The sequence below is a fragment of the Cyprinodon variegatus genome, unplaced genomic scaffold, assembly GCF_000732505.1.
Source record: "Cyprinodon variegatus isolate N-32 unplaced genomic scaffold, C_variegatus-1.0 Scaffold1340, whole genome shotgun sequence".
In the NCBI taxonomy this organism is placed as follows: domain Eukaryota; kingdom Metazoa; phylum Chordata; class Actinopteri; order Cyprinodontiformes; family Cyprinodontidae; genus Cyprinodon; species Cyprinodon variegatus.
The window spans coordinates 149,172-168,560 of NW_015151793.1; the positions used below are offsets into that span (position 1 = coordinate 149,172).

Below are 19,389 nucleotides of genomic sequence, written 5' to 3' on the forward strand. Positions count from 1 at the left end.
ACATATCAGCAAGGATGAACTTGCATTTTCTAGATTTTGATTTCATGTTTTGTTCAAAAGATAAAGATAGAATGAATGTTGTTGCATTTTTATTTTTAAACTCACCAGACCAAAGAACTTTCTGAGCAAGTCCTTTTTTTTAAGGCTAATGAACAGATGGACAATACATAGATCTATCCTATAGATAGATAGATAGACAGACAGACAGACAGACAGACAGACAGACAGACAGACAGACAGACAGACAGACAGACAGACAGACAGACAGACAGACAGAGTTTTAGTTTTAAGACCTTTTGCTCAGTGCTTTACAAAGTCCGAGGTACCGGCTCAAGGACGATTAGGATATTTTTTAAGTTATTGAAAAGACAGCAGCACCTATCCTATTCTTGTGCTGCTCCTAACACAGCTGCTGTCACGTAAACCATTATCCTTTGCTCCTTGTGAGTCTCTAGATATATTTGAAGGGCATGGAACTGTAAGTCCCATCCTGGAATCTGTGTGAGAACAGGTGATTTAGATTTGTTTCTCAAGACATGTTCTCCTGAGGGCATAAATATATTTTTAAACCCTTTCTTTAAATGGTGTTGTTGTGCCACATGTCCGGACAGATGAAACGAAGACAAGGCCCGGCATGCAGCTTGACCTTTCCTTAAGTCAAGTGTTTGTTCCCTGTGCCAGACAAGGAGGGGATCATGTTATACTATGGGTGGTAGTTCACATTCTTTCCATTCTGTAAGATGACACTAAAATGGCTAAGTAGGGGTTGAGGGCATTAGAAGCTAAATTCTGAGGACTTCACACCTGACAAAATAGTCCTATATATGAAATAAAAACGTGATACATGATCTCATTTGCCCACCGAGTGCGCTTATTTGGAAGAAACACAAATATAGCCATCTCCTCAGCAATGCACAAGGGGCTCAGCCATTTGTTTGTGCCTCAGAGCTTTTTGTAGAACAGCCTTTGATATAAAACACAAGCATTCACAGTGGACTTTCCTTAACCTTGGGAGAGAGGCTGTTCATATCAGATTGGACCCCCTTTTTTACATGTTAAAGAGAGGTATACAGATGTTTCTATTGATTTTAAAATATTAAATATTAAGAAACTAAAATGGATCTTTTCAAGCCCTAAAATTCTAACATCTCTCAGTTGATCTTTTAGGTAATTTTGAACAAATTTTGCACCGTTTATTTTGTCGTGACTGGAATTTAAGGTAATATTTTGGAGTGACCCAACCAAAGTTACAGCATTTAGCTGAGAGAACCTGTTACAGAGCTACAGGTTCAGGGTTTGGCGAGTAGGTAAAGCTAAAAGCTAAAATAAGTTCCTTACCAAAGATTAGTTATCAAAATACAATACAAAAATATGTTACGCTACCTTTAGGGTTTCTTTATTTAAAGATCTCCATTAATCTCTAAGACAGTAGAGCCTATTCTTCCTGAGGTTTGATTGCTGTAACGCTATTAAAGATTTTTCCAATGTTTATTGAAATGTTTTCCACAGTATTCTCAAAATTTTATGTTTTAATTGCAATCATTTAGAGTTGTTAGAGAATATCGCTTTCAAAAGTTTAAAGTTAAAATACTCATTCTTTGAGAAATAAAAAAAACTTCCTCCTTATAGAGAGGGAAATATTCATAGTATAGGCATGTCTCTACTGGTTGTGTCTGTCTTATTTTTTAAACAGATTAATAGCAGAGCCTTTCACCTTTTTTTGTGATTTCCTCTAAGCACCAATGAGTACCAATTGACCACACCTTCAAGTCTGGTCAGTTTGCATCAAATATGGACTGCCTGACCAAATGGGTAAGTCTGCAATTATTTACAGTATGAGGATTTTAAATGAAAAGTTTTGGTCCATCTTGTCTTACAAGGATATCATGAAACAAGATGTTTAAAGTGCATATCTTACAGCCAGTCAAGTTGTTAAAGAGGTGTTAAGGTTAACGATAGTAAATGGTGGATGTGTCTTAAATGGGACCTGAATACCGAAGAGCGCAAATATAATCTTGGGCTTATTATAACCAAATATTGTTTGAGTTGTGAATTCAACGGCTCTGTCTGGGTTAGAATTATTAGAATATTATTTTTGCATTAAAACAGAGACTCATCTTTAGTTTAAATCGAAGATGTGACTTTTTCATGCCCTCATATAAACTATTAGCTGCACTGATAAATACTCATTTCTTAACCTTTGTTTTTAAGGACGTCAGAGCTTTGGTCTAAGCATGCAGGCAGGCTTCAGGGAGTCTTGGAAGTCTAACGGGTCTATTTTTATACCAACAGCTTGACAGGGTGCAACATATGCTTTGAATCACATACAAAAGCTGTAAGGTTACTTGGATCATCTGTAAAATTATCACCAGAAGGTGGAGATTTGCAGTTAGTGTAAGGCTGAAGAAATCTTATTGGATAACAAGTGAAGCTTGACCACCAGGTTCCTTTGTAAGAGTAATGTCTTCTGCTCATATTTTCACATATGCTTGTTATTTACTTAGTATAAGCTTTGTAGCCTTTTGATTTCTTTTGTAAACAATTGCATGAGTTTGAATGAGCTTCTAATTCAATTGAATGATTGTTTTTTAATTAAAACATATGAAAGCTTTCTCTGTTATTTGCAGTATTTTGTTGATTATCTTTGAGCATAATATAATTCGAAAGTGTAATTTATGTTCTACCTTACAGCATTACAGAATACCTGTATTATTCAGATAATTTGGTTTAGTACCACAGACAAAGGAACTGGTACAATGCATCCAGTTTAAGTGATTTATACTTGTCTAATATAAAAATAAAAAAACACAAAGAAGATGTTGCTTTTTGTTTGTTTATTCCTTGTTTCACGACTGCCAGGTTGGACAAAAACATCATATTTTATGATTTCCTGGCCTGTGCATCAATCCGTTTCATGTTCATTCTTCAGACTCCTTTCCCTTTAAATAAACAAAATAAGCATTATAAAATTAGTGGATCATAAATGCTAGATTTATCAGAGTAAGAATGAAGGTTTATGTGATGAATTGCATATAAATTATGATTGTACCCTGGTCATTTCGCGGCTCTTGGCCCGCAGCTTGTTGACCTGAGACTCAGCAATGTCAGCTCTCTCCTGGGCCTCCTCCAGCTCATGCTGAACTTTCCTGTACCTGGAAAGATGAGTGTTGGCCTGCTCTTCCTGGAAAGCAGAAAAAAAACTCTTAAAATATCTCTTCCACTGCTCTCCCAACTGACAGCATCATTTTTCATGAGGCTGTCAGTAGGCGGCTGTTGACACATTTTGAATTAGGGTGTTGCTGGTGCGACACCAATTTATTTCGCATGAGTCGAATACTTCACACTCACAGCTTCCTCAGACTGACGCTTGTAGGATTTTACTTTCAGCTGTAGTTTGTCCACCAGATCTTGAAGACGGGTGATGTTTTTCTTGTCCTCCTCAGTCTAGGGGCAGCCCAGAGCAGAACCACTTAATCACTACTTGTTATAAAAATAAGGTTATATCTACTTTAAAACTCATACAATAGTTTAATAATCTAATGTAATTAGATAGGTCTAATTAAATACGAGCCAGAAAGGAGAGCAGCATGTGTGAACAAACAAATAAAGAAATGGTAAAAGAGCTGATGGTAAAATTGAAATATATTTAATATACAATGTTTTTTAAGGAAGATAATTCTGTGCAGCATTCGTTTCTCACTTTTCTTGGTGAAACTAGGACATTTCAGAAAACAGTTTTAACAGTTTTATTATCTCTATTTTCCAAAAAATGATGAAACAACACAAAACTAAAGTACTCATTTGGGGTCTGACTTATGCACAAAATGAGGTCTGAAAATTGAAATTCTCTTGTTCCCCGCAAAAGCTCTGATCAATTAAAAACAAACTTGGTGTAGAAACTCTGCGTAGAGTAGAACATGAAATCAATGCATAAATTTAACCAGTGGGGAGGTATTCACACTGATTGCCATAAACATTTTATTACCACAGTGACACCTATGCAAAACACTGCCAGATGGATGCAGTTTAAAATTGTAGAATTAGGAAGAAACAGATTTTCAGGGATCGCCAAGGCTTCCTGATCCATAATAATCGCAATAAGGATTTTATGGTGCATACAAAATGTGATACATATTTTAAAGTCAGAGTTTTATATAGAATTTTTAACATACAGGTAAAATGTATGCAACATCAAGCCACAGTTTAAAGTCCAAGATAATCCATGTATCTACAGAGAGATTAGAAAACATTCAAATTCAACAAACTGATGTAACTATTTATTTTTTCCCCACAATAAAAGATAGCTTTCGGGCAATGTTAATTAGATTTTCTCTTTCTGTTCTGTATCTATTATTTATTAATAAATTACATCTGTTAACCAATCTGGGTTTCCCTGCAACCAGCTCTTAGCATCACAAATTTTCCCCACAGGTGTTAAACATGATCAGCAATTAATTCTCTCCCTGAAGCAACTTTTAGGAGCAGAATATTTCAGTGAATTTATCCATAATGCTTAGATACCACAGACAGGGCTGAGCACAGTTCATTACCCTCATTTACAGAGATGTTTAAATAAGTGTGATTTTAAATGCCAGAGATAAATGCGAAAAGTTTTGAAGAAAAGCTGAGACATGGTAAATTGAAGATAAATGATGTTTTTTGCAAGTCAATCATTAAAAAAACATTGATTCATTCAAAACAATTTTTTTTTTTATTTTTCATAGTTTTTTCTTGTAGAAAATAGAAAAAAACAACAGTGTATGAAATGTCATACAGTTCATACCTCAGTTTTAGTTTTTCAGTATTTATGCAGCGCTAAAACGCTAAAAATCCAAAAGTTTTCATACTACAGAGAAACCCTGAGTACATTTGATATTCCTACAGCTTTAAACAAACATTTCTTCACTTTTTTGAGTTAGGACCAAATCAGAACTAAAATGCTTACCTTTAATGATGGCATGTGGACAACTTTTAGAGCGCTAAACCATACAGACATAAGATTGTGACTCATGCCCTCTAGGGGTTTTCATGTGTTCTACATGCATGCTTAGCGCAGATAAAAAAAGGGAGCTGCATTTCCCCATAAAACAAAATATGTGACCCACAGCTGCTGTTTTCTGTTAAATTGAATCAATAGATTTGTCAGAATGGCAAAAAGACATTTTTCTATCGTACCTGATAGGTGAGCTCTTTCACTCTGCGTTCATACTTGCGGACACCTTTGATGGCTTCAGCTCCACGTCTCTGCTCTGCCTCAACCTCTCCCTCCAGTTCCCGAACCTTCCAAGGAAAATAAATCCATCAGATCAAATTTACAGGTCTCATACAAAAAAAAAAAAAAAATCCTTAAGGAACATATCATGGCAAATCATTAAATAATAGAAATTTAAAAAAGTACAATTTTACGCATATTACCCTGGCCTCCAGTTTCTGGAGCTGCTTTTTGCCTCCCTTCATGGCCAGATTTTCAGCCTCTTCCAAACGGTGCTGCAGGTCCTTCACGGTGACCTCCAGATTCTTCTTCATCCTCTCCAAATGGGAGCTGGTGTCCTGCTCCTTCTTCAGCTCCTCCGCCATCATGGCAGCCTATATTTCATTTTATTACAAGTCATAGGAATAAAATAAATTCCTTATATATAAATATATATAGATGGTAGATAAAATCCATTGTCAATCGTTGCAAAATGAATAAACTAGGCAACTCACATCAGTGATGGCCTTCTTAGCTTTCTCTTCAGCATTCCTCGCCTCCTGAATAGCATCCTCCACCTCACCTTGAATCTGAACAAAGTCAGCCTCAAGCTTCTTCTTGGTGTTGATGAGGCTGGTATTCTGAAATAACACCAAAAGTTTATTTGTAAAGCACATTTCTTAGACAATACTGACTTAAAGTTCTATACAGAAAATATATAAAACAACCAGGGATGAAAGTTGAAAACAGAAGGCCTGTGTGAACAAGCTTTTACCAGCTTTTTAAAAAAAAGTCCACAGAGAGAACTACACAGGAAGCCTGTTCCACAGCCTAAGTGCTGTAGATTGAAAGGCTCACTCCCTTTGTCTTAAGCCTGGTATGAGTAACAACTAAAAACTCAGAGCCTGTGAATGAAGACAGTGAGCAGCAGATTACAAGGTTAGATCTTTAGTGCCTTGTATGTTAGTATGAGAATTTTGGAAAAAAATTATGTGCTGCTCTGGTTTTTGGTTTCTGTTTAAGTTTTCCCTTTGGGTTTTTAATAAGGCTTTGCTTTATGTTATCCTATGTTAACTATTAACATGTATATCATTTTTGAATTACTTCTTCTTTACTTCTAGCTATTCCCATTTGGTGATTTCTCTACTACCGGTATGTCCTTATTCATTGTTTCATTGTCTCTTAGCATATCTTAAGTTATTTTCAGTCTATTCCCCTTAAGCTGCATTTTAGGCCTTTCTAAGTTATATTTAAGCCGTGTTGTATTCCCCGGTTACACTCTGTTGCCCCCTAGCACTTCTCTCTCATTTTCCCTCAGCTACCTTCTAGCTACTTCTGTCCACACCTGCACCCAATTAGTTGATTACTCCCTCCATGTTTCTGTATCGCATATATTCTCCTTCTCTGAAGTTACTTGTGGTTGGATTCTATTCATTCTTTTCTGAAGTTTTGTGTTACCCTCTGCTCTGGTTCCTGTGCTACCTGGCTAGTTATCTATGGATTTAAACTGGAAACAGAGCAGAGAGAAATTAAATATCACACCAACATTTTGGACATAAAAGAAACGAGGGCTGGATTGATTTTTTTGTGTACAGTTCAGATGGAGTTATAAATAAATGGCAATTATATCAGTTCTGTTGAACTCTATGAAAGAAGTTGGACCAATATGTATTTTTTTTGTCCATTTTATTAATGTGTACCTGAGAGTGCAGCAGTGTGACACGCTCACTGGCATCCACCAGCTCCTGTTCAGCCACTTTTCGGCTTCTCTCCGTCTGCTCCAGAGCAGCTCTGAGCTCCTCGATCTCAGCCACCATCAGGCTGTTTCTGCGCTCCACGATGGCAACCTGCTCTCTCATGTCATCTTGTGCTCGCACAGCTTCATCAAGGTGGAGTTGTGCATCCTTATGATCAAATGAAAATACATTTACAACAAAGCTGTCCTTTTTCAGATGTCAGAGAAACTCTTATCCAACCAACTGTGCTACCTTAAGCTGTCCCTGGACGTTTCTCAGCTGTTTCTGGGCTTCAGCCGCCTGTCGGTTGGCGTGGCTCAGCTGTATCTCCATCTCATTGAGGTCTCCCTCCATCTTCTTCTTGACTCTCAGGGCATCGTTTCTGCTCCTGACCTCAGCATCCAGAGTACTCTGCATGGACTCCATCACCCTCTGGCTGTTCCTCTTGATTTGCTCGATCTCCTCGTCCTTCTCTGCAATTTTTCTGTCGATCTCACCCTTCACCTGGGTGAGCTCCAGCTGGACACGGAGAATCTTGGACTCCTCGTGCTCCAATGTAGCCTGCAAAGAAAAGTAAATTTGTCAGTGAAAGAGTTCTTCTTTTTTAAAGCTCTACCAAACATGTTATCCTAATTACCTCAGCCTCTTCCAGGGCTGTCTGGATTTCTGCTTTCTCATTTTCTGCCATTTTCTTGCCCTTCTCCAGTTCATGAATCGTCTTTCCACTTTCACTAATATGTTCAGTTAAATCACTTATTTCCTCTGTTGATGAAAGAAAAAACATATATAGCAAACCACTATTTAACAACTATAAATGCTGTTTAGTGATATAATTTGTGGAGTTTAAGCCACATTAGAGACATGCACGGTTTTTCTCATACGTTGAAGATTCTTGTTCTCCCTCTTCAAGGTCTCCAGATGGTCTAGAGCTTCCTCATATGAATTTTTCATTTTAAACATCTCAGTGTTCAGAGCTCGAGCCTCTTTCTGAGCTCCTTCCAGCTCAGCCTGGCTTTCCTCATACTTCTGCTTCCATTCAGCAAGAACCTGAGAAAATAAACAGTAAGTTTTGTTTTCTTTCGCAGCTCCACAGCTATACCTCTGAGCCATCAAAACGTCTAACCTTGTCAAAGTTCCTCTGCTTCTTGTCCAGGTTAGCAGCCAGAGCATTAGCTCTCTCTACATCGATCATCAGGTCTTCCACTTCACCCTGCAGCCTCTGTTTGGTCTTTTCCAGAGAACCACATTTTGCATTCACAGCCTCAATTGACTCCTCTGCATCTTGGAGACGTTGAGCAAGTTTTTTCCTGCATAGAGTTTTTAATTTTTATTTAAAACTCTAAAACTTTGCTCTTTCAAATCATAATCTTATGAAAAATCAACACTTACTTGGCCTCTTCCAACTCCTCTGTGCGCTGAATGGCATCGGTTTCATACTTGGCTCTCCATTGAGCCACCTCGCTATTAGCCTTGGACATAGCACGCTGTAGCTCACCTTTGGCCTCCTGCTCCTCTTCATACTGCTCTCTCAGCAGATCACAGTCATGACGAGCCGACTGAACTGCATGAGCCAGAGCGTTCTTGGCCTAAATGGGTCAAGATACAAATGTAGGTAACAATATGCGCTATTTGCTTTTATTAACTCATAATATATTTTTTTTACAAAAAAAGGAGGGATTTGATACCTTAATTTCTTCTTCAAGGTGTCTTTTGAGCTCCTCAATCTGATGCATAAAGGCCTGTTTTCCTCTTGTTAGCTGAGAAACAAGAGACTCTTTTTCTTCTAGCTGGCGACTGATTTCACCTTGAAAAAACAAGCAGAAGTTTATCCTTAACCTGAAGGTCAGCTGCTACAGGAAGAGTTAAGAGAAGCTATTTAAAAGAGCATCTCCACGTTATGTCAAGACATCTTTGTGGGTCATCCATGGAGAGAAGAAAACTCCCTGTGAATAACAATAAGGCTAAAGGAGTACCACGTTTTTGTTATGTTGTTTTGTTGTTTTCTGCTTTTGGACTTTATACTTAAGCTAATAAAGAATATGATTGTTGGAAAACTTGCAATTCACACAGTTTAAAAGAATTAGGAGATAAAAATTGAAGGTTGTGGTTTTAGTAAAGCTATCACTGTGCACTCTACATGTCGTTAATTAGGGTTAGAAAGATGCCAAAGCCTGTTAATTTTTTTTTGCTTTAGAGTTATCTATTCCTTGCTTTAAAAAGCAGTTAAACAGCTACTATTCTCTGAAAAGGTAGTGTAACTATGCCTCTGTTAATATGATATAATATCAGCTACTAATAGAAGAAACATTCAGCATGTTTTTACTGCTGTTGTGATATTTTCTATTAGCTATTAATCATCGTCTCCGAAATGTGTATTATCAGGCCAAAACTTTACAAAATTACAAATTATTTTTCCTTTTATTTAACTTTTCCTTAAATATCAAACACTTACCATTTTCAGAAACCAGTCTGGCTTTATGAGAATTAGTATCATTCAGCTGACGAATATGCTCATCATTCTTGGTCTTTAGCTCACTCAGTTGATCCTCTAAAGAGCGGCACATTTTCTCCATGTTAGCCTGGAGCACATAATTAACAAGGTTATCTAGGAACAAAACTGTCTGTGGGACCTTTATTGTTCATTGGTTGTTATTTCACAGAAATAAGAATTGATGAATTTCACCTTTGCTTTTGCAGTGGCCTCCATGTTGCTTGAGAGGTCATCAATCTCCATCTTGTATTCACTTTTTTCTTTCTCCAGCTTCTGTTTGACTCTCTGCAGGTTATCTATCTGCTCACCCAGCTCTGCCACGCTGTCTGCCTGCTTCTTACGGAGAGCTGCAGCTGTGGCTTCGTGCTGCAGGGTGGCCTCTTCAAGGTCACGGCGCAGCTTCTGAAACTCAGCCTCGCGCTTCTTGTTCATCTCAATCTGAACAGATGTGGCTCCTCCAGCCTCCTCCAGCCTCTCGCTGATCTCCTCGAGTTCTCTAGAGAGATCAGATCTCTGCTTCTCCACTTTGGCCCGAGCTGCTCGCTCAGCCTCAATCTCCTCTTCCAGCTCCTCAATACGAGCCTGTGATACAAGAAAAAATGAGATGGAGCTTCAAGTCATCAAATTGGAGGGTGAGAAACAGCAAAACTGAGCTATAAGTAATTTAAAAAATCTTAGTATATGTGTATTTGCCTTAATTTGAGCAGGTAAATAAGATGATATACCAATAGAAGGATAATGTTTACCCTTAAAATTAGATCATTAGATATTATGCACCTAAAATAGTGCTTTTTTTTTATTTCTAACATCTTATTTTATTCCATTAGCAAACTAGCTTGCTTACCTGCTGAAACCAATCAAAATATGTTTCAACAAAAAATCTTATCATTCAAATGTTTAGAGTTTAGAAACATTTTTAGAACATATATATCAAATTTCCATAATTGTCTTCTTTCAAAGGTGACAGTTTTGTTACATGCACCCATTAGTAAAATGCAAATATGTTTCCTACTTATGATAACAAATAACCCAAACCTGTTTTCATCTTACCTGAAGTTCCTTGATTTTCTTATTAAGTTGAACACCAATTGTTTGCTCATCTTCTATCTTGCCCAGTAGCTGGCTTATCTCAAAGTCTCTCCTTTGAAAACAAAAATAGATTAAATGTTTTTTCTTATTCTAGTGCTAATATAGGTATTATGTTCGGATTAGGAAACTTAAAGACATTTTTTATTTATCTAAATTTTTTTTCTCTTTAACCCACTTTTTTATCTTTTCATCAGACTGCTGTTTGTCATTCTCCAGATCCATTATGGTTTCTTGAGCCAGTTTTAAATCTCCTTCCAGCTTCCTTTTGGCACGTTCCAGATCCATACGGAGCTTCTTTTCCTGCTCCAACGAACCCTCAAGCTGTAGAACAGAGAGTAGTATAAGTATGCCGACATGTGATGAAATGTATAACAGCCAGGATTGTTGCTGACTAAAGCAAACACACTACTATTTACATCATCCACTTGTTGCTCCAGCTTCGTCTTGGCTTTGGTCAGAGTGTTGACTTTGTCTTCCTCTGCTTGCAGGTCATCTAGAATCTGTTGATGAGCCTCTTGGAGGGCTTTCTTCTCCTTTGTCAGTTTAGCAATGGTCTCATCCTGAGAAGCCATTTCCTCTACAAGATTTTTAACCTGTATTGATAAATATAATGGTTCAAGATTTTGCACAAATTCTATCCAGAACCAGAATGTGATTTTTTTTTTTTTTTTTATACTCCAACCTTGTTTTCAGTGGCATGTTTCTCCTTTTCCACTTTGGCCAGAGTCAGCTCTAAGTCATCGATGTCCTTCTTCAACTCAGAGCACTCGTCCTCCAGTTTCCTCTTCTTCGCTGTGAGCTCAGCATTTATTTCCTCCTCATCCTCCAGTCTTTCGGACGTCTCTTTAACTTTGGCCTCAAGTTGGATTTTAGCTTTAATCAGCTGCTCACATCTTTCCTCTGCATCAGCCAGGGTTTCGCCCTCCTAAATTTAGATTAACCACAAAAATGATCAATGTTGGCATCCCGTCACTATAGTAGAGTTAAACTTCAAATGGTTCTGGTCTCATACATACCGACTGAACCTGCAGCTGCAGGTCATTCTTCTCCTGAAGGAGAGAAACCATTTTCTCCTCCAGTTCCTTCTTCTTAGCCAAAGCCTTCGCCAGCTCCTCTTTGGTCTTTTCAAAGTCCTCCTTCATTTGGGCCATCTCTTTCTCTGTCTCTGCACTCTTCAGGAGAGGCTTAATCTTGAAGTACAGCTTCATCCATGGCCAAGTCTTGACATTCATGAATGCACGGATGTTGTACTGGATAGTGAAAATGGATTCCCTTGGAGAATAAAGCAGAGAGATATTCCTAGTTTCATATGTATGAAATATAAATAAACCTTTTTCACTGCTCTGTCCATGTGAAATGCTTAGATGAAAAACAGTAACTGGGAAAGTTTCAAATCACAGTATTTCAAATCTGTGAAACTCACATTGTTTGAAAAACATTTACAGTCTGCCGATGAATTCAAGTCAAGTGCACATATAAAGAGGGTTTTAAATCAACATCAGGTGGTCAAAGTTCTGAGCACAACCGTGACCTTAAAATCACATGGTGAGCAAAAAATCAAGTTCAAAAGTCTGCGAATAAAAGTGGGCTTTCAAAGTTTGCAAAACAAAAATGATGTATATATAATTAAAACACAGACATAACATTCTAATTTTGTTGTCGTTAGTGTCTGTCATTCCATTCACCTGTCTAACACTGCTCATCTGATCCACCTGCTCCTGTCTCTATTTAAGGCACTTGGATCCAGTCATCAGGGACCAATTATTTTTGTACTCTCTAGCCAGTGGTGAGAGTGTTTCTGATCACCTGATCCTGACCTGTCTTGCCTCTCAACCACTGAGCCTGCCTGTTCCCATCAGAATGGGTTGCCTGAATTGTCTTTGGACTCTTGGATCTCTGAGCCTGCCTGTTCCTGTTCTGATCAATTTGCCTGATTTTGCTTCAGATTCATGGACCTCTGAGCCTCCATTTTCCTGTTCTGATCTGTTTGACCTGGCTTCAGGCTCCTGTTTGTTCTTCTGGGCTGCAGTATATGGGACACTCTGGGTGGCTCCGGCCGCATCTTGTTGACAGCCCACCAGCTTGATCCTACCTTAATCTCTGGGCACGGACTGAACTTGAAAACCAGGTTAGTGACTGACATCCATAATCTTCCTCTGTTAGATTTACATGGTCATTAACCTGTTTTTTCCTCAGTCGAGAGTTACCTGCCTCAGCTGCTGCTACTGCAGATCTGCAACCTGTTGTTTTAAGAAACGCTTTTTGAATAATCAAACTGTCTATCTCGCCTTGAATAGTGGGTCCTCAGTTCTGAGGCGTGACAGATTCAGAGAATTTCATTCAGCCAAGTCAAGACAAGCGTACCTTCTTTCCATCATCTTTACAAATTCCTTCCTCATCACATAACCTCTGCAGAGAGCCTGGGTCATTGTGACCAGCTGAACTAGTTTCTCATCCCTCATCTCCTCCAGTGTGCCCAGCAGGCCAGCCTTAAAGAACACCTGAAGGGAAAACATAGCAGCACTATATTAACATTTCAACTACATTTATGTTTGGGAAATTTCATTTCTTAAATCAGCTTATGTACCTTAGTGTGGCCAAACCTATACTGAGTGTGGTCAATATTGATGGATCCGAGGAGTTTTTCAGAGGCCTTCTTATTGTCAATGAATTGGCCTTCAGGAATGACACTAGCATTCAGTACTTTGTACCTGCAGAAGGTCAAATAAATCAGATTCACAACATACCTGGGAGAATAAAAAAAAAAAAAAAAAAGATGTACAGGAACCGCATCTGTACCTCTGCTTGAAGTCACCATAGAGGATCCTGCTGGGGAAACCTTTCCTGCAGATCCTGATTCCCTCCAGCACACCGTTACACCTTAGCTGGTGGATGACCAGGAAGTTCTCCATTAAACCTGAAATGTTAATAATGCTCAATAATAAATACATAAAATATTTTTAAAAGACCCAAATTAGATGGAAAAACGACTTACAATTAATCCATCTTTATTTGGCCAGGTGAAGCACATAATCTATTTTAAAACAATCATTTTTGCAAACACTCAAGATCTAGCCATTCATTAATTTGCAGGTCTCTGACAGGGCTTTTAAAGTGAAATGTTTGCAAAATAAAATACAAATAAATTGTAAGTAAAAGTGTTCATTTCTATGAAAACGTATTTAATCAACAAGCTTTCTGTACATTGGAGCCAAAATATATTTGTGTGATTTATTTATTTTATTGGACAGGTTTTGTTCAGACTGACCTGGGGTTTTGGATTCATTAGGAATAAGACAGCGTACAAAATGTGGATGAGTGCTCCTCAAGTTAGTCATCAGCTTTCCAAGGTTTTCCTATAAACAGACAAAAAACATAATATTTGAATTTCTTCAAAAGAGGCAACAGTTACCTCACAATAGGGGCATCTGTTTTACAGAATGTTTAAATACTGTAATTATAGCCCAGACAACGAAAAGTAAGCTCCTCATACAACCAGATGTAAGGAAACCAATAAAGTTAAAAGATAAATGAGACAGAGGGAGAACAATCTTTAAATACTCTATTTTGAATGAGAATATATTCTTTTGCAAAACATTTTTGCAACTCTCACCTCAGACAGAACTAAGTTGTTCTTTTAATAAATTTTTTTTGTTTGTTTTTTTTTTTTTTTAATAATTCAGCATTTTGGTAATTTCTACAACCACATAAAGGAAAATGAAGATTGTGCAAAAGATAAAATAAAAATTTCTGCATTTAGAAATACAGAGAGGATGTAAAACTATTAAGTTGAAGGTTTCTTTGCTCTAAATCGGGTAGTTTCTATTGTTGTAAACATAAATAAATAGCTTATCCATATCAGTGTAACATTGGGGAAGGCTTTTCTTAGAAGAATGAACAACTCAGTGTTATTTACATACACGTCATCCTGTCATAATGCAATAGCAAAGTCTAATTTACCCTGAAAAGAGCTGAAACCGTTTGGAATGAGCCACCTTTCTTCTTGCCTCCACCCTTCTTCCCACCTTTGGCATCTGTAAAGAGTGTTCAGCAGTATAATCATGTCAGTTTACCAAGCGGGTGATACCTCTTTATGCATATTTATCTATATTTTGTAGCCCTTAAGTATAGAATTAGTACCATCTGTTCCTGCGTGGGATGCATATAGGTGAGCGAGAAGTTTATTTGCAGACTTCTGGTAAAGCTGCACCACAGAGTCATTCAGCGGGTCTTTGTTCTTATCCAGCCAGCCATTGACATTGTAGTCCACAGTGCCAGCATAGTGCACCAGGGAGAAATGAGCCTCAGCTTTGCCTTTGGCAGGTTTTGGCTTCTGGAAGGGGGCACTTTTTCCCACATGTTGGTCATACAGTTTGCTCTTGAAGGTCATGTCTGTTGCCTTGGGAACAATACACTCCTCTTCAAGGATGGAGAAGATGCCCAGCGGCTGTTGATGAACACACCAAAGTTGATCAAGCATCATATGAGGATGATCTTATATTTCATTAAAATGTATATATCTCTTAGTTTTTACCTTCTCAATGAGCTCAATGCATGCAGCCAAGTCCATGCCAAAGTCAATGAACTCCCATTCAATTCCCTCTTTCTTATACTCTTCTTGTTCCAGGACGAACATGTGATGGTTGAAGAACTGTTGCAGTTTTTCATTGGTAAAGTTGATGCACAGCTGCTCCAAGCTGTTGAACTGTAAGATGACAAACTCTGTTAGATGTTTACTGATCTGCTTCACAGATAAAAAGGACAATTCATGATTTACATACATCAAAGATTTCAAAGCCAGCAATGTCCAAGACACCGATAAAGAAGCTCCTTGGCTGTTTGGTGTCCAACATCTCATTGATTCTGACAACCATCCACAAGAACATCTTCTCATAGACAGACTTGCAGAGAGCACTCACTGCATTATGCACCTAAAGATAGAAAAAAATATTAATATTTTGGGTTTATCCTTAAAACCTATTATAGAGTATAAGTCCAAGTACTCAAACTTAAAAAAGCTGGCTACCTGTGGGACAGTTTGACCTTTGACCACCATTTCATTTCCAACCTTAACCCTGGGGTAACACAAAGCTTTAAGCATGTCAGCAGAGTTCAGGCCCATGAGATAGGCGATTTTATCAGCAACTAAATGGAACAAAAACACACAAAAAATACATTTTTAAACAAACAAAAGCTACTGCTTAAAGTAAACAAGTATTACAACCACTATTTGTTGTAGAATCACCTTTTAGTTGGTGTAAAATATTCTTTGTTATATTGATGACATTTCACGAGTGAGGCTTCTTACCCTCAGTGCCATCAGGCTCAGCCTGCTCTTCACGCTGCTTCTGCTTGAACTTCATGTTCCCATGATGCATCACAGCACCTGTCAGTTTGTAGATGCTGACTTTCTCCTCTGCAGTGAAACCAAGGATGTCAATGGCAGTCTGAGGGATGAATATACAAAATGAAGATTTATGATTTTATATTATTGCATTTTACAAATAAACAATTTTGTTTGCTGAATATTTTTATCAATTGCTCCAGAGAAACAAGCTGATATAAAAACCCAAGCAATGATTTTCTTTGTTTCATTATAGAATTTACTCACATCAGTGGCCATGAATTCTTCAACGTCATTGATACTCTTGACAGTGATTTCTCCCTGACTGATCATAGGAAAGTCATAAGGATTGGTGGTGATGAGGAGAGCCTCTGAAAAAAAAATGTTTCAGGTATTTTGGTATACAGCCCAAGAGCAGTGCTACTTTATGTACTGTTAGGCTAAATGACATACCTATCAGCTCAGGTTTGTGACCTGTTGTGAGCTGGTAGAAGATGTGATAACTTCTCTCAGCAGACAGCTGGAACGTCACACGAGACTTCTCCAGCAGATCTAACAATACAAAAAAAGGTTTTACACTTTGTATAATAAAAAAAAAAAACAGGCCTGTATACAAATATGAAGAAAAAAAAAAAAACATACATGTTTCAATATCAGCTGAAGCCAGCTTTCCAGATGTTCCAAAATGGATTCGGATGAATTTACCCTGTAGAAATACGGAACCATTACATTTGGTATACTGTGTTAAAGCAATTAGTTTTTTTGTATTCTTATCTTGACAATAACTAAATCAGCCCATCATCAAACATCAAACTGAAAACTGTCCAGCAATAATTATTTGGCAAAAACATTATATAAACAAAACTTATTCCATTTACAAGAGAAATCTGAAGGATGAGATAAAAAAAAAAAACTATAGGAATTGTACTATTTGAAAACCAAATCTCACTTATAAACATGAAAAAACTTTTACTCACAAAACGAGATGAGTTGTCATTTCTCACTGTTTTGGCATTACCATAGGCCTCCAGCAGGGGGTTAGCTGCGATGATTTGATCTTCCAGCGAACCCTTAAAAAGGAGTTACAAGATAACATGTTTGGAATTTGCGGTTCACATTTTTCTCAGGTATCACAAATTAAAAGTGTGTTACCCAGTGCTACTGAGCCAACACCTAACATGAAAAGTTTTTTTTCTTACCTGCATTTTTCCAGGAATTGGTTCAGCTTTCTTTCCAGAGGATGCTACTGCGATTGTCGCAAAGTACTGGATGACACGTTTGGTGTTCACAGTCTTTCCTGCACCAGATTCTCCACTAGAAAGCAAACAATGGTTGCGATTTTCACTCCCATAGCAAAATAACAACAAGAAAATATTTCAGAATGATCCTCTTTCAGTTTTACTTACGTAATCAGGATTGACTGATTTTCACGATCTGTTGAAGAAAATGAAATTTAAAACCCTATGTTTTAATGTTACATCAAATTAAATCATATTATGTTGTCTTAATTAAATAAAGGTTTATAAATTACATTGTTTAAAGTTCCTAATAGTTCAATTTGTTCTTATAGTTTGTGTTTTGGAGGCCAACAATGGAAATGATACCTTGGAGCATGAACTGATAAGCATTATCAGAGATGGAGAAGATGTGGGGAGGAGCCTCAATTCTCTTCTTGCCCCTGTATCCTGCAACAACCACTGCATCGTACACTGGGAGCCACTTGTAGGGGTTCACAGTGACGCAGAACAGCCCAGAGTAAGTCTGTGGAAGATGGTGTTTAGTCAAACATTAAACAAAATCTATGAAAAAAAGAAAAAAATATCTACAAGTAAACATCTGGAAAGTGGTTTGTGAACTTGTTGCAGTTGGCTATGTCTTTAAGGATAGACAAGTGAATGGATACTTGAATTCTTTTTAAAAGAACCAAGGAGAGTGATTAATACCTTTCAATCCAGGAATTATAGTTATAAACTGTTATAGGATCAAGCATATCAGTTCTATCTCTGGCCCATTACAGTGCAACATGCATGGTTTGAGTTACAGTCAGGGCTAGCAGAAGATTAGACCTCTGAAGGATCAGTCATGTTCTGGATATCTACCATGCATGCTTTATCAAAGCTGGATTTCTGATGTCTGAAGCTGAGATTAAAAGTGTGTTACCCAATGCTGCTGAGCCAGCAATTATATTTGGAGAAACTTACGTAGATCATCCATGCTGCATATCGCTCTTTGAGGTTATACAGCACAGCAGGCTCACTGAGGTGGGTCATCATGGCCATGTCCTCAATTTTATCAAACTTCGGTGGGTTCATGGGGAAGATTTCATCTTCCTTCACGGTTAGAGTCTAAAAATGTATCCACAAGACATATGCATGGACAGAATGGTTATGTGTGAAGAGTTACACTCTGTGTCACAGATTCCTGTTTGCTCCATCATGTGCATCTAGATGTCTGCCTACCTTTCCACCCTGAACTTCAACAGTAGCTTTGCCTCCCTCCTTCTTCACTAGTTTACCCTTCAGGTACATCTCAGCTTGCTCTGTTACAAAGTAAGCTGTTTTGGCATCAAAAGGAGTGTTTTGAGCCTCAATTCTCTCCCTTTCTGGTTTCCGAAGGTACACGGCCGCCGGGCCAAAACACTCCATCTCCGGATCTGAACTCATGGCTCCACTGTAAAAGAAAGTAAAACTAAAACTTAATTATATTAAAAAGATTAATATTTGTCTTTACAAGAAAATAAAATGCATGGCTTTAGGAGTTTTTCTGGTGTTCTGGTAAGAGAAGTGATCATTTACCTTGTTTGTCTTTCGGTGATGCACTTGGTGTGAGGATACTAAGAAAGGTTAAGGAGCAATAAAAAAAATCACTTGAGTAAAAACAAATGTTGACAATAAAATAATATCCAATTAATGAGAATAATATTTGAACACAACTTACTCCTACACTATGGTGGGAGACTCACCTTTCCTGGGGGCCCGTCAGTCCTGAAGTTCAGGGCCAACTTGCAGAGCTTCTTTTATACTGAAATCTCCAGCGACCATGGAGGACCAACCCTCCTTTTAGGGTCAATTATCCCTCTTCAGATATATGGTCTCAGATGTCTTCCACATCTCTCCATCACCAGTGGGGTTACCCTATCCCTTGTAATGCCAAAACAATAATAAACTGAAACCCCATGTAAGAAATCTTTATACAAAACCAATAGGCATTTGAGACTAAAAGTGAAGAGAGACTGAGCATAATGCGTTTATAGTATTTAAAGAAGACACCAGTCATATTCATGACTGGGACAGACTGATCCTAAGTGTTTACAAATGCCATAATGTCATCTTCCTATGAATAATTATTAGAGCAACAAAATCTTTGGCAATGACTCTGTTTAAAAAAAGCTTTTAAGCCCAGGCTGAGGAGTTTACTCAAAGCTAATTTTAGAACACATTATGGCCCATTATGCTAGGAGAACCCCTACCATGTTAAAAAGCAATTCTCTTGAGGTATGATTAGGTTGCAACAAGAAATAACATTCGATATGTTTGGC

General features: G+C 37.8%; 1 protein-coding gene across 3 annotated transcripts; it reads right to left on the bottom strand.

Moving 5' to 3' along the window:
• Positions 1-2,819: 2,819 nt before the first annotated feature.
• LOC107102908 (myosin heavy chain, fast skeletal muscle-like) lies at positions 2,820-18,923 on the bottom strand. Of its 3 annotated transcripts, none has more exons than XM_015402363.1 (41): positions 18,814-18,923; positions 18,647-18,684; positions 18,311-18,521; positions 18,053-18,196; positions 17,456-17,612; positions 17,258-17,285; positions 17,051-17,165; positions 16,829-16,921; positions 16,494-16,557; positions 16,305-16,403; positions 16,119-16,222; positions 15,816-15,954; positions 15,534-15,652; positions 15,289-15,438; positions 15,042-15,212; positions 14,648-14,954; positions 14,468-14,541; positions 13,776-13,863; positions 13,307-13,424; positions 13,095-13,218; positions 12,872-13,008; positions 11,524-11,779; positions 11,190-11,432; positions 10,924-11,100; positions 10,683-10,828; positions 10,469-10,559; positions 9,611-10,000; positions 9,380-9,506; positions 8,613-8,731; positions 8,317-8,513; positions 8,051-8,234; positions 7,809-7,974; positions 7,565-7,689; positions 7,180-7,488; positions 6,892-7,095; positions 5,707-5,832; positions 5,416-5,586; positions 5,176-5,280; positions 3,349-3,444; positions 3,050-3,181; positions 2,919-2,939 (listed from the first exon to the last, which is right to left on the bottom strand). In XM_015402363.1, the coding sequence occupies exons 3-41, from the start codon at positions 18,512-18,514 to the stop codon at positions 2,919-2,921; spliced, it is 5,820 nt and encodes a 1,939-aa protein (XP_015257849.1). In that variant the 5' UTR covers positions 18,515-18,521; positions 18,647-18,684; positions 18,814-18,923. The 3 variants fall into 3 exon arrangements, with proteins under 3 accessions (XP_015257851.1, XP_015257849.1, XP_015257850.1); XM_015402364.1 differs by lacking the exon at positions 18,814-18,923 and adding an exon at positions 18,789-18,809; XM_015402365.1 differs by lacking the exons at positions 18,647-18,684; positions 18,814-18,923 and having other exon boundaries at positions 2,820-2,939; positions 18,311-18,514.
• Positions 18,924-19,389: the final 466 nt, after the last annotated feature.